This window comes from Nilaparvata lugens, chromosome 4 (genome assembly GCF_014356525.2).
Source record: "Nilaparvata lugens isolate BPH chromosome 4, ASM1435652v1, whole genome shotgun sequence".
Taxonomy (NCBI): Eukaryota; Metazoa; Arthropoda; class Insecta; order Hemiptera; family Delphacidae; genus Nilaparvata; species Nilaparvata lugens.
The window spans coordinates 5,028,872-5,047,349 of NC_052507.1; the positions used below are offsets into that span (position 1 = coordinate 5,028,872).

An 18,478-nucleotide genomic window follows, 5' to 3' on the forward strand; every position below is an offset into this window, starting at 1 on the left:
AAGAGTGGGGAACGAAGGAGAATAATTGAGAGAAGAGTAAAAAGAGTTAATGAAGGGAAGAGTAAAGGAACTGGGAGAATAAAGGAAGAAGTGTGCTGGAAAGAATATATATTGAGATAAAAGGAGAGAAATAAGATACATGCATGGATAGTTGGATATACGTACAAAGGTGAGGGATGACAAAGAATTAAAACGAAAAATGAATAGAGAAAAGGATAGAAGAAAGAAGGTTGAGAGGAAGTAGAGGCGGATCGACGAACATGAGGTGACAGGTGAAGAGGAAGATGAATGTGGAAGAAAAGTGAAATTGGTATCTATAGAAGAAGCGACATGGAAAAGAGGTTGTCAGTAACCGAGAAAGTCAAATCAGCCGGTCATGTTTTCAAATAACTGTTTAACAATTAAATATTTAAAAAAAATTAACGTACTGTTTGAGAATTATGAAAAGTTTTTCTTCTTCTTATTTCATTTTTTATTTTTATTTTTGTCTTTCTTCTTCTTCTTCTTTCATTTTTCCTTTTTCTTTTCGTCTTTCTTCTTCTCCTTCGTCTTCTTCATATTCTCCTGTTCCTCCTCTTTCTTCTTCGCCTTCTTCTTTTCTCTCTCTCTCTCTCTCTCTCCTCTCTCTCTCTCTCTCTCTCTCTCTCTCTCTCTCTTCCCGGTCGTGTGTTAATGGGAAGGATATTTTATATCCTTCTGAAAGAATCGACAATTATTTGTTGAAACACCGCCGATTTATGAAGTTACATCACATTATTATATTATCGTTATTCTAATTGCATTTCTATATTATTCTCATTGATTAATTATTTATACTTTGTGGAATTCGTTGAATAACTAGCATTACCGTCATTCATGTAAAATTAGTGTATAAGCCAGTAAATATTGTAACATACATAAATAAAGAAATCTAATCTAATCTTCCTCTTTATCATATCCTCTATCATAGCAGTCAAAAATTGAAACTTTCCTCGTTCATTCATCTTGTCCACGATGATGTCTTTCAAAATGTAAGACTCGATGAGTTCTTTCATAATGAGATTGAACTAACAAAAACGGTCGAGAAACCACAGAGGAGTTGAGGTCTCAAAAACAAGTTCGCCTATTCATTTAGAGATAGGCAACACGCACTACAAGCTTGTACTACAGCCGAATCCCAAATGATAGAAAACTTTACGAATTTTCCCAATCGACAGAAAACGTTGTTTGTTGCATTGAGCCGAAAGTGGTGAGAGTCCCAAATGACAGAAAGTGTTGAGAGTCCCAAACGACCGAAAGTGATAGGTTTCCCAAACGACAGAAAGTTTCTCTAGTTTGTCGCAAATGACAGAAAGCGTTCTGCCAATTGGGAAAAAAGTAGTTTTCTGCCGTTTGGGAAAATACAGTATTTCTGTCGTTTGGGATTCTGTCAATTGGGACCCTACGAGTCATATAGTCTTATCGTAGTTTTATAGTATTATCAGAGATACTGTGATTGTTTTGGCATTATTGTCTTTATAATATAAGGCTCTTAATGTGCAGAATGACAGCTCAGGGTCTTTGTAACATGCACAAGTCAATCTTGGTATTATCCAAGGTTATATTTTAGTCCAGTCAAATGGTCGTTTTTCAGGAAACTGCCCCGAAAGAATTTTTCTTTCGAACGGTTCTATATGTATCTTGGGGCGCTGAATTCGAATCTGAAATTTGCTGACACGAGGAGCTGAGAAGAATGAGCTGTAGTACGAGGAGATCTGATCATTCTGTCAAAAGTTATGTGTTTAAAGTTTTGATCCTTGACATTATCCTTATGACGTATTGCCCCACTATGATATACTGGAATTGAATGTTTGTAACGGGTGATTCTCATAGAAATAACCCTCGTGAGATGATTTCAGCCGAAATATGTATTTTTTTGTTAGGAATTCCTTGAAAAGGTATTATAATTAAAAATTTGTATTTTAGCTGTAGGACATGATTTTCTATTTTTGGGTGAATTTCCCCCCCCCCACCACTACTAAATTCTAAAATTCCGAAGGAATCCGGTTCATAATGAATTGCTCTTTCACGTGATGTGTGGTTTTTTATCTATACTAGAAAAATATCCAATTTGTATAGGGTTGAAGTGGTAGGCTTGCATAATTTTGAAAACCCCTTAAAAATACCACTTTTTTGAAAATTCGTAGCTCCGGAACAAAAAATTGTAAAATCCCGCACGACTACTCAATTCATTGAAAATTTTATTCTCTTTAATTTTGTCAGGAATGATTTTTCTTGAGAAGCTCAAGGTTTACGAGATAGAATGGGAAAATTGAAAAAAAGTCCGAAATTTTGGGGGTTTTGGGGGTGAAGCCGCCCTCTGGCGTGTCAGCAAATTTCAGATTCGAATTCAGCGCCCCAAAATACAAATAGAACCGTCGAGAAAAATTCTTTCGGGGCTGTTTCCTGAAAAACAACCATTTGATTGAACTATTTGTATTATCCTTGGATATTAAAGCTGAGCTTAATGTGTTTACGAGTTTGTGTTTCTTGAATAGTTCCAAATTTTCTTAAATAACTCAATATTATTAATTGAAAGTGGTAATTGAGTGGAATATTTCTAATAAATTTATCAATTCAAGCCATCTAAATTCAAAATTCATAGTTTTAATGTTTATTTTGGACCAAAATTTTATAAAAATTGTACACGTGAAATTCTAACCTTATCTTGGACTTTGTCACATATAAAATTTGGAAGAAAAATAGCACAAGGACTACCTTATTATTCCATCTACCAATGTTATTACATTAGTGTTATTTGCATTGTAAATAAATGAAAAATGAAATATATCTTGGTACTTCTATAGGTATTGTCATTGGTATATCATAGACAAAGAGTAGCGTATCCAAATAGTTTAGTTAATGATGTATGGTATTGTATGATCTTGGCATTATCAAAGAGTAAATAGATAGTCTAGATAATTTATGATGGCATTATTGTCTTGTTATGATTTGTTGTAGGCAGATTGTTATTTAGATGATTTATGATAATATTATTATCGTGTTTCGGTGTTATGATTTATTGGTACTATATAATATTTATTATTGACTCTATAGAATCTGAATCATAATGCTAGAGTACAACTGTAATCTATTATGATCTTGGAAACGATTCATTTGACCTCTTTACACATTTATCCTGTAATTGATGAAACTCTTCTATTGTAAAAAACTATAATTTCTTCAGATGTTTCAATGGAAAATTGTCATTTTTTGTGTAGTTGAGAAGTTGATATTGTGGTAACTATTCATATTGAATGAAAAAGACTAAGTAATTGTCAAAAAAACACAGATTCATTGATACTTAGAAAGACCGGTATCGGTTATTACATCATTGTCAATCTCTAATAAACTCCATAACTCTGATAAACCATTGTCTATCAAACAATGGTTTATCAGAGTTATGGAGTTTATCAGAGATTGACAATGGTGTAATAACCGAAAACGGTATTTCTAAGTATCAATAAATCTGTGGTTTTTTGACAATTTCTTAGTCTTTTTCATTCAATAAGAAAATTGTCATGATAATAATTATAGTGTGAAGTGTGTAGAAATCTAAAGATGTAAAGTCCTACTAGGTTAGACATTAAGGTGATCCATATTGAAAATGACTAGAAATAAAAGTTTGAAACATGCTGTGTTAAAATAGAAAATAAATTGAATGAAAAAGACTAAGTAATTGTCAAAAAAACACAGATTCATTGATACTTAGAAAGACCGGTATCGGTTATTACATCATTGTCAATCTCTAATAAACTCCATAACTCTGATAAACCATTGTCTATCAAACAATGGTTTATCAGAGTTATGGAGTTTATCAGAGATTGACAATGGTGTAATAACCGAAAACGGTATTTCTAAGTATCAATAAATCTGTGGTTTTTTGACAATTTCTTAGTCTTTTTCATTCAATAAGAAAATTGTCATGATAATAAATTATAGTGTGAAGTGTGTAGAAATCTAAAGATGTAAAGTCCTACTAGGTTAGACATTAAGGTGATCCATATTTGAAAATGACTAGAAATAAAAGTTTGAAACATGCTGTGTTAAAATAGAAAATAAATTGAAAGAAAAAGACTAAGAAATTGTCATAAAACCACTGATTTATTGATACTTAGAAAGACCGTTATCGGTTATTACACCAATAACCGAAAACGGTCTTTCTAAGTATCAATAAAACAGTGGTTTTTTGACAATTTCTTAGTCTTTTTCTTTCAATAACCGAACTTATTACACCAATAACCGAAAACGGTCTTTCTAAGTATCAATAAAACAGTGGTTTTTTGACAATTCTTAGTCTTTTTCTTTCAATAACCGAACTTATACACCAATAACCGAAAACGGTCTTTCTAAGTATCATAAAACAGTGGTTTTTTGACATTTCTTAGTCTTTTTCTTTCAATACCGAACTTATTACACAATAACCGAAAACGGTCTTTCTAAGTATCAATAAAACAGTGGTTTTTTGACAATTTCTAGTCTTTTTCTTTCAATAACCGAACTATTACACCAATAACCGAAAACGGTCTTTCTAAGTATCAATAAAACAGTGTTTTTTGACAATTTCTTAGTCTTTTTCTTTCAATAACCGAACTTATTACACCAATAACCGAAAACGGTCTTCTAAGTATCAATAAAACAGTGGTTTTTTGACAATTCTTAGTCTTTTTCTTTCAATAACCGAACTTATTACACCAATAACCGAAAACGGTCTTTCTAAGTATCAATAAGACAGTGGTTTTTTGACAATTTCTTAGTTTTTCTTTCAATAACGAACTTATTACACCAATAACCGAAAACGGTCTTTCTAAGTATCAATAAAACAGTGGTTTTTTGACAATTCTCAGTCTTTTTCTTTCAATAACCGAACTTATTACACCAATAACCGAAAACGGTCTTTCTAAGTATCAATAAAACAGTGGTTTTTTGACAATTTCTCAGTCTTTTTCTTTCAATAACCGAACTTATTACACCAATAACCGAAAACGGTCTTTCTAAGTATCAATAAAACAGTGGTTTTTTGACAATTTCTTAGTCTTTTTCTTTCAATAACCGAACTTATACACCAATAACCGAAAACGGTCTTCTAAGTAGGTATCAATAAATCAGTGGTTTTTTGACAATTTCTTAGTCTTTTTCTTTCAATAACCGAACTTATTACACCAATAACCGAAAACGGTCTTTCTAAGTATCAATAAAACAGTGGTTTTTTTCCAATTTCTCAGTCTTTTTCTTTCAATAACCGAACTTATTACACCAATAACCGAAAACGGTCTTTCTAAGTATCAATAAAACAGTGGTTTTTTGACAATTTCTTAGTCTTTTTCTTTCAATAACCGAACTTATTACACCAATAACCGAAAACGGTCTTTCTAAGTATCAATAAAACAGTGGTTTTTTGACAATTTCTTAGTCTTTTTCTTTCAATAACCGAACTTATTACACCAATAACCGAAAACGGTCTTTCTAAGTATCAATAAATCAGTGGTTTTTTGACAATTCTTAGTCTTTTTCTTTCAATACCGAACTTATTACACCAATAACCGAAAACGGTCTTTCTAAGTATCAATAAATCAGTGGTTTTTTGACAATTTCTTAGTCTTTTTCTTTCAATAACCAAACTTATTACACCAATAACCGAAAACGGTCTTTCTAAGTATCAATAAAACAGTGGTTTTTTGACAATTTCTTAGTCTTTTTCTTTCAATAACCGAACTTATTACACCAATAACCGAAAACGGTCTTTCTAAGTATCAATAAAACAGTGGTTTTTTGACAATTTCTTAGTCTTTTTCTTTCAATAACCGAACTTATTACACCAATAACCGAAAACGGTCTTCTAAGTATCAATAAAACAGTGGTTTTTTGACAATTCTTAGTCTTTTTCTTTCAATAACCGAACTTATTACACCAATAACCGAAAACGGTCTTTCTAAGTATCAATAAAACAGTGGTTTTTTGACAATTTCTCAGTCTTTTTCTTTCAATAACCGAACTTATTACACCAATAACCAAAAACGGTCTTTCTAAGTATCAATAAATCAGTGGTTTTTTGACAATTTCTTAGTCTTTTTCTTTCAATAACCGAACTTATTACACCAATAACCGAAAACGGTCTTTCTAAGTATCAATAAATCAGTGGTTTTTTGACAATTTCTTAGTCTTTTTCTTTCAATATGAATAATTACCACAATATCAACTTCTCAACTTCACAAAAAATAGAAAATAAATGTTTAGAAAGTAGGCCTACTTTGGTTTTCATTTTGATTCTTCAATGTTGTTTTCCATTACAAAGCTTAAGTGGGTTACACCAAATTTAATAACAAAATGTTATTAACATAATCCTTATAGATTCTATCAGATTGATCATAACTTATCATACACATGATGAATATATGTGTTCGTCAAGCAATTGACTAGCAATTGAATTTCTTCTATAAACTCATTTATTTATTTCACAGTAACTGGATAATTCATTTATTGAAGAAATTTGACTGCTATTTATTTATTTCACAGTAAGTGAAGAAATTTACTGCAAGTCGCTCTATTTAATATAGCAAAAGATTATTCAATTTGTATTTATTTATTATTTATTTATTTATTGGTGGACAGAATCACAAATCATAAAAATATGATTAGGAAGGAACAACAAAGTGTATGTGTACTAGGTGTATGTATGCCTACCTCTAGAGGTACTTTGTACTTCTAACACACTTTTTTCATGTATTTAAACACGACATGCAGTCGTGTTTAAATATAGTCGTGGTTAAGTAAAAGTTTTAAATTATTTACTTAATAATTGACTGCATGTCATGTTTATACACAAACATGTCATGTTTAAATAAATAAAAAAGTGTGTTAATACATAGCAGCTCGGAATGGATCAAGAAACCATCAAATTTTGTACTCCTGTTGAATAATTGGATATCATTGCCTCACAAATAGAAAATTTTAAGCAGAGAGGTGGAAAGATTGTCTTGGAGCTTATAGATTTAAATTTATGTTGTCAGGATAAAATTCGAATTAGGAGATGTGGGTGGGAATATTTCACAAAATATTAATGTAAATAAGGAAAGTCCAAATAAATTCATGCAAAAAGTGATTCCATATGACAGGTTTAAGGTAGGCGCACACAGATCGTCATCAGACGGACAATTAGATTTGATGCATTGTTTTCAATTGGATTGCGTATACCTTCCGCATCGTTCAGGCATGCGCACTCCAATTGAAAACAATAATATGCATCAAATCTAATCGTCCGATGCGTGTCGTCCGTCCGATGACGTTCTGTGTGGCCTACCTTAAAGGTGGGGTTTTCTGGTACTCTTGTAGAAAAACAACAATCCCACTTTACTATATTTGCAGATTCCATATATTCTCAGTGATCCTTTCAATAACCGAACTTATTACACCAATAACCGAAAACGGTCTTTCTAAGTATCAATAAAACAGTGTTTTTTGACAATTTCTTAGTCTTTTTCTTTCAATAACCGAACTTATTACACCAATAACCGAAAACGGTCTTTCTAAGTATCAATAAAACAGTGGTTTTTTGACAATTCTTAGTCTTTTTCTTTCAATAACCGAACTTATTACACCAATAACCGAAAACGGTCTTTCTAAGTATCAATAAAACAGTGGTTTTTTGACAATTTCTTAGTCTTTTTCTTTCAATAACCGAACTTATTACACCAATAACCGAAAACGGTCTTTCTAAGTATCAATAAAACAGTGGTTTTTTGACAATTTCTTAGTCTTTTTCTTTCAATAACCGAACTTATTACACCAATAACCGAAAACGGTCTTTCTAAGTAGGTATCAATAAATCAGTGGTTTTTTGACAATTTCTTAGTCTTTTTCTTTCAATAACCGAACTTATTACACCAATAACCGAAAACGGTCTTTCTAAGTATCAATAAAACAGTGGTTTTTTCCAATTTCTCAGTCTTTTTCTTTCAATAACCGAACTTATTACACCAATAACCGAAAACGGTCTTTCTAAGTATCAATAAAACAGTGGTTTTTTGACAATTTCTTAGTCTTTTTCTTTCAATAACCGAACTTATTACACCAATAACCGAAAACGGTCTTTCTAAGTATCAATAAAACAGTGGTTTTTTGACAATTTCTTAGTCTTTTTCTTTCAATAACCGAACTTATTACACCAATAACCGAAAACGGTCTTTCTAAGTATCAATAAAACAGTGGTTTTTTGACAATTTCTTAGTCTTTTTCTTTCAATAACCGAACTTATTACACCAATAACCGAAAACGGTCTTTCTAAGTATCAATAAAACAGTGGTTTTTTGACAATTTCTTAGTCTTTTTCTTTCAATAACCGAACTTATTACACCAATAACCGAAAACGGTCTTTCTAAGTAGGTATCAATAAATCAGTGGTTTTTTGACAATTTCTTAGTCTTTTTCTTTCAATAACCGAACTTATTACACCAATAACCGAAAACGGTCTTTCTAAGTATCAATAAATCAGTGGTTTTTTGACAATTTCTTAATCTTTTTCTTTCAATATGAATAATTACCACAATATCAACTTCTCAACTTCACAAAAAATAGAAAATAAATGTTTAGAAAGTAGGCCTACTTTGGTTTTCAATTTTGATTCTTCAATGTTGTTTTCCATTACAAACTGCTTAAGCTGGGTTTACACCAAATTTAATAACAAAATGTTATTAACATAATCCTTATAGATTCTATCAGATTGATCATAACTTATCATACACATGATGAATATATGTGTTCGTCAAGCAATTGACTAGCAATTGAATTTCTTCTATAAACTCATTTATTTATTTCACAGTAACTGGATAATTCATTTATTGAAGAAATTTGACTGCTATTTATTTATTTCACAGTAAGTGAAGAAATTTTACTGCAAGTCGCTCTATTTAATATAGCAAAAGATTATTCAATTTGTATTTATTTATTTATTTATTTATTTATTGGTGGACAGAATCACAAATCATAAAAATATGATTAGGAAGGAACAACAAAGTGTATGTGTACTAGGTGTATGTATGCCTACCTCTAGAGGTACTTTGTACTTCTAACACACTTTTTTCATGTATTTAAACACGACATGCAGTCGTGTTTAAATATAGTCGTGGTTAAGTAAAAGTTTTAAATTATTTACTTAATAATTGACTGCATGTCATGTTTATACACAAACATGTCATGTTTAAATAAATAAAAAAGTGTGTTAATACATAGCAGCTCGGAATGGATCAAGAAACCATCAAATTTTGTACTCCTGTTGAATAATTGGATATCATTGCCTCACAAATAGAAAATTTTAAGCAGAGAAGGTGGAAAGATTGTCTTGGAGCTTATAGATTTAAATTTATGTTGTCAGGATAAAATTCGAATTAGGAGATGTGGGTGGGAATATTTCACAAAATATTAATGTAAATAAGGAAAGTCCAAATAAATTCATGCAAAAAGTGATTCCATATGACAGGTTTAAGGTAGGCGCACACAGATCGTCATCAGACGGACAATTAGATTTGATGCATTGTTTTCAATTGGATTGCGTATACCTATCCGCATCGTTCAGGCATGCGCACTCCAATTGAAAACAATAATATGCATCAAATCTAATCGTCCGATGCGTGTCGTCCGTCCGATGACGTTCTGTGTGCGCCTACCTTAAAGGTGGGGTTTTCTTGGTACTCTTGTAGAAAAACAACAATCCCACTTTACTATATTTGCAGATTCCATATATTCTCAGTGATCCTTTTCAATGAGTTTTCCATCTCACAAAAATTAATGTATCAGTGTTTTCTTCTTGTTCATAGGAATTTTAAAACGTCATGAACTTATTCTCATCCGCCATAGAACATAATATTATCATTACTATTGTATTTTTTATATAACTTTAAAGTGAAAAACATTCACATTCTTTAGTGTGGCGACGACCGTTTCGTGCTGGTGTTGCACATTTTCAAGCCAAACAGGAACAGAATTTCTTGAAAGATATAAAACAGAGTTCAACTTTAAAATTATATAAAAAATAAAAATACAATAGTTATAATATTAGTGAGAACAAGATGGATACCAACAAGGAATAATATTAGTATTACAGTGTAGAAAATGCTACCTATCAGATACCAGCTATGCACTGAGGCGCTTTTGTAAATATTATTTATCAATTTATATCAATTTTTTTGTATTAATGTGAAAAAGCAAAAATGTAATGAGCTCACTTTCTGAACAGTCTAATCTTTCAACCAACATGATACACGTGAAACAACAGAAAAACAGTATTTTTTCTATTCATTCAAATACTTGCATATAATTCCAATAATTGATAATAAGATGTAATAATGATTATTGAAGGGATAATAATCGGTAGCATTATATAAGACAATTAGAGAATTGCAGAATAAGCAGAGGTCTTCGGGGTTATGTACAGCATTTATTTAGGAAATCACTTTTTGCTTTTGGAAAAAACGACTAGCAGTCAAATAATTTACAATAAATGAATAAATTAAATAGAGAATGCATTTATTCAAATGCTAATCAATATATAATTATTATTTAACGAAAATCCTAAATAAATTCTTCAATGTTGTTTTCCATCACGAACTGCTTATTATTAAATCACTTTTTGCTTTTGGAAAAAACGACTAGCAGTCAAATAATTTACAATAAATGAATAAATATTTATTTAATAATAATTAATATTTTCCAAAAGCAAAAAGTGATTTAATAATAAGTAGTTCGTGATTGAAAACAACATTGAAGAATTTATTTAGGATTTTCGTTAAATAATAATTATATATTAATTAGCATTTGAATAAATGAATTCTCTATTTAATTCCATCTGTAACTGGTTGGCCGCTATGGCTTCGTATAAAATGAGCGCTGCTATCCAGAAATTGTCAGTTTGGTGTAAGGATAAGCATTCCTGACTAGCAATTGGGAGGTACCGGGTTCGATTCCGGGCTGGCAACTAATTTTTGGATAGTAGTTCTCATCGAATTTCCATCTAGCTGTTAACCCTGTTGTCAATGTCTGCAGTAGCAGAGGTCTTCGGGGTGATGTACAGCATTTATTTGGAATTTTCGTTAAATAATAATTATAATTAGAGAATTATTCAAACAATCGATAAAGAACAAAATATTATTGTATCTTGAAAATTTCTGCTTCAAATAGGTTGAGCTTGGTTATTAGTGCATAATAATGCACAAATAAATTCATTACAAATAGCTCACTGTTCCATAGCTCTTATTAGTAAGGAGATATGAATTTCATTTTGAATTGAATCGTGCTCAATATTTCTCTAAAAATACTCTCAATGAACTCAGACTAAGAAATAAAATAAGAAATCAATTTCTGTCTTGTACTGAAGGTGATGTGGTGAATTTCCACAATATAACGTTGTTTCAATTGAATGAGTAACAACACTTCTGTAGACTATTCTCATTCAAATTTATAATATTACAACAAATTATTTGCCCCAAATTGAACGTTTACACTTGATGGATTGATGGTATCATCATCAAGTGGATTTACCACCCATTCTTTTGGTTTGAATTGAAAGATTACACTTGTTTCAGAAATTTTGTGAGATTTCTCTCCACTAAATGATATATGAGGAAATTTTTTCCCCTGGAAAGTAGATTCAGAAATAATTTTAAGATAGGATTTTTATAAAAACCCATATTTCTATTGTTAGGACGCTTTTTTGTTATTTAATTTATTTTGTTCTTATTTTATTTTACCCTTGTTTTATTCTTAGCTTGTTATTTCAAATCTAATTTTTGAATGGAGATGTTGTAATGTTTCAAGGAGACATAATAAGGGTTTAACCTGTTCTCTCCATGTATGTATTTATGTGAATAAATAAAAATAAAATAAAATTTAAGAAAACTGTGGTTCCCACAAATGTGGTTTTGACAGCAGTATTTGTCTCATTCGAACTACAGTAACTTCATAACCAAAACTATATAAGTTACTGTAATTCGAACCAGATAAGTGTCAACAGGTGTGAAAGGTGTAATCTCCGCTAACGGTCTTCATAATCTCAACAAGTCAGTAGTGTCATCTCCTGTTACGTACAGTACTAACACACCATACTTGCATCAAATTTATAACAATGTTTTAGCCGTTTTACTGAGCATTCCCATGTCACAGTGTCCGTCTGAGAACAATATTGTCCATCAAACGGAATCTTAGGACAATATCCCACTGACGGCAACAGCATGCTGTCTAACAGTTTCTCTAACATCTGTCTAACTGCTAACTCCTGTAATAGATCCAGTTATTTTGGATTGAGCTACTGTACGTTATGAGTTACCGTTTTATACGGATGACATTTTCTTTTGTTTCTTTCAACTATACTAATCCTATTACTAGGATTCTTTCAATGCAGTATTTTCATCTTCAATTTATTCAATTGATAATGATAATCACATTACAAAGACAATTCAAAATAGCCTAGCATCTTTTTTATATTGTAAATAATCTTCATATCGTAGCAGGTTCATTTGATATCCTACTGAAAATTGAATAATTTCAATCATTGAATAACGATGTTAACGAGACATTACAACATTATTGGACTTAAGTGAACATTGTTTAACAATACATTATTATTTCCAAAATAAAATATCCTTGTTTCATAAAGTTCAATAGTTTGAACTTAAGAAGATCTTCCAAAGTTCCTACACTGGTTCAGCCAGAGATGATTATATTATGAATAGAGAGACCATTCTCTTAATTGAAGTATTTATTCATATTTATATACTGTATATTATTATTTATGTAGATTTTATTGTATTTTTTCTTCAGGGCTACTTTTAATATAAATGAAAATATAAATCTCAGTACCCTTTTAAATTAAGTTAGTAACAACTTGAAAATGGTATTAATGTCTGAAACATGTTCTGACAATATAATTTGAAAGAGTACTAAGATTTAAATTTTTATTTTCTATTTATGTAGAGTATAAAATTTTATATAAGTGTAAGATTTCCATATTGGTTAAATAGTCCACTAACCCCGGTTGCACAAAATCCTGTTGAATTTCAATAATGATAAAATACCACGAGAACCAACCAGAGAAGGCTTTTTCAAAAAAGAGATCATCTATTTCCTATTTTAGTGATAATATAATGTGAAATATGTTTCTATGTTTGTTTTTGAATAATCTGAATTTAAAAATCTACGGTTGTGAAAATAATTAAGGACTGGAAATTTTGTGAATAGTGAACTACTATAAGACTTAACTTATTTCGGACTTATCTAAATTTGGGAGAGGAATAGCACAAGGTTAGGTACCTTATTTTTTCTCTCCCTATCATTTTGATGATGTACTTATTGTATCAATCAATAAAGAATATGATTGGTTTCTTAGCATTTAATCACGATTAAAATTTAAGTCTTTTGTGCAACTGGGTCTTAATGTTTTGAAACCATTAATTCATTGATAATGACAAAAAATAATTTCTTCTTTATAACAACGATCTTGTAACTCTTTTGGTTTTCTTGGCATTTAATCATGATTAGAATTTAACAGACTTTTGTGCAACTTGGTCTTGATGCCTTCAAAACCATTAATTATTCATTGATGATAACAAAAAAAATAGTTTCTGCTTTATAACAACGATCTTGTAACTCTTTTTACTTGCTTGTATTGATAAATTGGTGTTTGAGACCACTGTATTATTAAAATATTGAATTAATTGTTATCATTGTAGCTTAGAAAATATAAATGTATCTCCTACCTCTGATGTGACACAGCTGTATTTCAATTATATAGCCCAAGATACCTAGAATACATAATAATGTAATATTAAATAATATTACATAATATTCTAGCTGCTACATTGATATAGCCTATATACTGCATTCTCGAACTCTACTTTACAGTGAGCTCATTGATGATGACTTTTTCTTTTTTGATTAATATAGAATTCTTATTTCATCTCAATAAACAATAACAAATCTACAAAAAGCTTTCTTCACCAGCCAATACCTACTATATTCATAGAATTTTCTTACCTTTTCCATAAATTATTAGTTCTTTGAATCACATTGTTTGAGAAAAATGTGAGTGCTCCAAGAAAATTGTCAGTTACAAAAATGTTTTGAATAATCATAATGAAAATTGATGAGTTATAAATTGTTTGGAGTGTATTTTCTGTTCACTTTTATCAATTATAGTGTTTTGTACATTCTATGAATAAATACTGTAGACCGATAAATTCTTCAATGTTGTTTTCCATCAAGAATTGCTTATTATTCATACACTTTTTTGCTATTAAAAAGAACGACTAGCAGTCAAATTTTTTCAATAACTGAATTTATTCTCTCACTGTGACAATGAGATCTTTGAGCAAAATTTGACTGCTAGTCGTTCTTTTTAATAGCAAAAAAGTGATAAATAAATGTTAGGCATGATGCTAGAGCAAAATTTCTGTTTTATTATTGAAAATCATTAGTACCTCTGTTATATCTTTTAAAACATGACTATTTTCAAGCACTTGAGCCATTTTCAAGTGTGAAAATGGATTATTATTTTTGCAGTTTGTACAATTCTTGGTTGTTGCATATTTTCTAATAAAGTATTTTAATAGATCTACTTGAATGTGCAATCATGGAAAACCACTAGTACTCTTGTTATATTTTTATAAAATATGTTATGAATGTTGCAAGCTAGTCGTTTTTATAAAATATAACAAGGGTACGGTACTTGTGATTTTCTATAATTAAATATTCAAGTAGTCCTAATAAAATACTTCATTATACAACATTCCTGTATTACGTACCTACTTGTTTTTTATAATATCACTTTCTTACTGATACAGTAGTTAGAATTATAATTCAAATGATAGTCTATCAGGATGATTTATTAAACTAAGTTGACGTTGTTCAACTACATAGATAAATTCTCTACTATTGTTGAAGAAAATAAATATCCTATTTTATTTCTATCAAATACATCTAGCTCAACTGCTTCATAAAATTGGTTTGACTCAGTGGTCGCGCTGATAAGCTATCGCTTAGATGAGTTAAGAATCATGCGCCTGTCACTCCCTTGGAAGGGTGACCACTTGAGCCAACTCCTATGATTCATGAGTTCAAAAATTGCTTCTTGGTGGCTTGCAATCTACCTGAAACTTCAGTTCCACCAATCTCTCATTATTCCACACACATCTATCATCCCTCGACATTATCTAACCATCTATCATCTAATCTCTCATCTGCCTCATTACCCACGAACAAGCCTAGAGCTTATGTGTGCATCACTCTCAGCACTCTTGTTCGAGAGCAGCTTGACGATCTCACAGAAGTGAAGCTACTGGGTTTTACACTGGATGCTAAACTTGGCTGGAGTAGCCACATTGATAACATCTGTAGGAAACTACTAGCCAGAGTGATGTACCTACTGAGACGTCTGAAGCTATTAATCTCCAGGAAGCATCTGGTGGAGGTGTATTTTGCTATGTTTCATAGCCATATCAACTATGGACTTCAGTTATGGGGGCACGCTCCAGGCTGTAAAGATGTACTGCTCCAGCAGAAGAAGGCTCTAAGGATCCTGGATTCGGCGGGATACTTGGACCACTGCCGACCCATCTTTATCAAGCTGAGAATACTCACGGTATACAATCAATATGTCTGGCTCTCCCTGTTGCACGCAAGGGATAATTTCCACTTGCTCACAAGAAGAGAGACAGACACTCCTACAACACCAGAGGAAAAGCGAAAATAGACATCCCTTTCTGCAGGCTGAGCAAGAAGAAGGATTGTTTCCCAATACTAGCCCTGAGGATTTACAACGCCTTATCTGACAGTGTGAAGAACTTGGACGACAGGAGCTTAAGAACAAAAATAAAAAACTGGTTAGTAGAGTCTCCATTCTATTCAGTGGAGGAATACTTTGAGGCCACTAGAAACATCAGCTAACGTCGAGTGATAATTATTAATGTAATGCATACAGGCAAGGCCATCTTGAAAAAGTTTAAATATTACTATTCTTAAATGTTTTTTATATGTTTGACTAAGTTTATAAACGTAAATAAGTTTTTATTACGGACATAGTTATATGTCAACTCTACGACAAGGACCAAGTCAGGTCCACTTTCTGACACAGTGAATCCAGTTATCTGGTCATGACTAAGGAGTGAAGTATGAAGTAAGTAAGCAAAAAAATACCACTTCAAGCTACTTTTCATTTCTCCTGTACTAAACAAAATCTGAATTTTATGAAACAGGTTCCTGTGCATACTAAAAATATGATTATTTTTTATTATAATTAATTACTTATCAATTATTTTTTTACTGAGGTTGGTGCACACATCACATGAGTTCTAGGCTTGTACATGGGTAATGAGGTGGATGATAATGAGAAATTAATGGACCTATAGATTTAGGTAGGTTCCCAACCACAGGGGAGCGATTTTTCAACTCATGAATCATAAAGTAAATTCGTATGGCTTTTGTTGGTGGCGAGTCCCTTGCGGGATGATATAATTTAAGCCGTCAATGTGAAATAATTCTACTATGTTTGGCTTTGGAGCATCTAAATTTAAAAATCAACTTTGTGAAAATAATTAAGGGCTGAAAATTTTGTAAAGTGAACAACTGCAAGACTTAACTTATTTCGTGGGCCTACTATGTAATCTTACCTAAATTTTAAAGAGGAATAGCACAAGGTTACCTTATTTATTCTCTCTCTATCATTTTGATGATGCACTTATTGTATGAACCAATAAAGAATAAAGAAATAATGGGCCTTACTACTGTCATACATCAGCCGGGACCGACTAAAAGTTATGAATCGTATTCAGAAGAATTACTCTATGTTCTTGCTGGAGATAATCAATAATAATGGAACTCTACAACAATTTATAATTTTATAGAAAATTTATTGAAATATACACTACTAACAAAACAAAAAACATTTTAGAGAATGATTTTATCCACAGCAGTTCTTGATGATAGAATTACATCATTCAAACCAACTCCATTGTAAGATGAACCCACCAAAGAAAGAGGCAGCTTCTTATCACTTATATAGGATTGAATTCTGTTAACTCGCTCGTGATGACCAATAACATATTGAGGTATACAGTTTTCAAGAATCGCACAGTTGGTTAGGATCGGTTGCTCATTGATGTGAAGAATGTTTTTGACTTGGGTAATAGCAGTATCCAGGAGATTCTCTTTAGTAGGGTTCTTACCAAAATATTTATCAAACCATCGTCCACCCATCATTACAGTCAACACAGTTTTACCACTTTGTTGTGTACAGCAGCTGTCGAAAATGATACCTAGCAGTGGTAAACCTTCAAACGGTGGTACTAGGAAGCCGAAACCATTTTCTTTTAGGAGATCACCATTGAAAGCGAGATTTACCACACCTACTGTCACACATTCGATTTCAGATAGTTCCTGGGAGAGAAAATTGTCTCCAATAATCTTGGCTAGTCCATTGGCTGCAATCGAGGAAACCACATGTTTAGCGTGAACATCTTCAGAGCCGATCCTACACTGCACTCCACCATCAACGAATTTTAAACTGGTACATTTTTCATTCAAAGAAATGTCAACTCCGTCATCAGCTAACTTGGAAGACAACTTATCAGGCAAAGTTTGCAGTCCCCCTTCCATGGTCCAAACACTCCACTTTTCCTTCTTAGCTCGTTCACTGAGAATCCCCTCAATTTTAGGATTTGAACTACTGTCAAACATGTTTCTCAAAAGTCCTCTAATGATAGATCCATGTTTCTGTTCTGCATCGAAGAGGCTGGACATTAGAAATCTGACGCTTATTTCTTTAGCATCACCCGCGCAAATCCCACAAACCATGGGGCTTATCGCGTAGTCGGCAATGTCTTTACCTAGCCTCCTCTCTACAAAACTGTACAAACTTTCATCTTGAATCTTCTTCATTGGTGTTGATAAGTCTTTAAAGATACTCATTATTAATGGTTTTTCAAAAGGTGGTTGTGCAAAAAACATGCTTCCAAGACTGGAGGGTAGAGGATGCAGCTTTTTGTTTGTGTAAATGAACCTGTTTTTTGCAGCAGGATGAGATCTTAAAATTGGCTTCACCTTATCTGCTAAGTTTAGTTCCTCAATAAGCAATAACGTGTTAGCTCCTTGATGGCCGGCGGGTCGTATTGTACGTGGTCCAGTCTCAAAAATAACACCTTTATCTTCATTGACAATAGTTTTTATCCATCCTCCAAGATAGCTGGTTGCTTCTACAAGCAGTATTTTAGAGTTAGCATTATTCCTCTTGACAAGGTAATGAGCAGCACTAAGTCCACCAATTCCACCCCCTAATACAACCAACATTTTGCACTAGACTAAAACGATGAGATCAATTAAATAAACTGGTAAAAGTAAAAAATACTGGCTAAATAAAACTTCATAAAAATTAAACTTTAAGTCGGTAAGACTTTTGAACACAATCAAGACACAAAAGTAT

The 18,478-nt window shown here is 31.8% G+C and overlaps 1 protein-coding gene across 1 annotated transcript; it reads right to left on the reverse strand.

Annotated features, from left to right (window-relative positions):
• Nucleotides 1-16,947: 16,947 nt before the first annotated feature.
• LOC120350797 (protoporphyrinogen oxidase-like) lies at nucleotides 16,948-18,345 on the reverse strand. Its single transcript, XM_039425653.1, has one exon. The coding sequence runs from the start codon at nucleotides 18,343-18,345 to the stop codon at nucleotides 16,948-16,950; it is 1,398 nt and encodes a 465-aa protein (XP_039281587.1).
• Nucleotides 18,346-18,478: the final 133 nt, after the last annotated feature.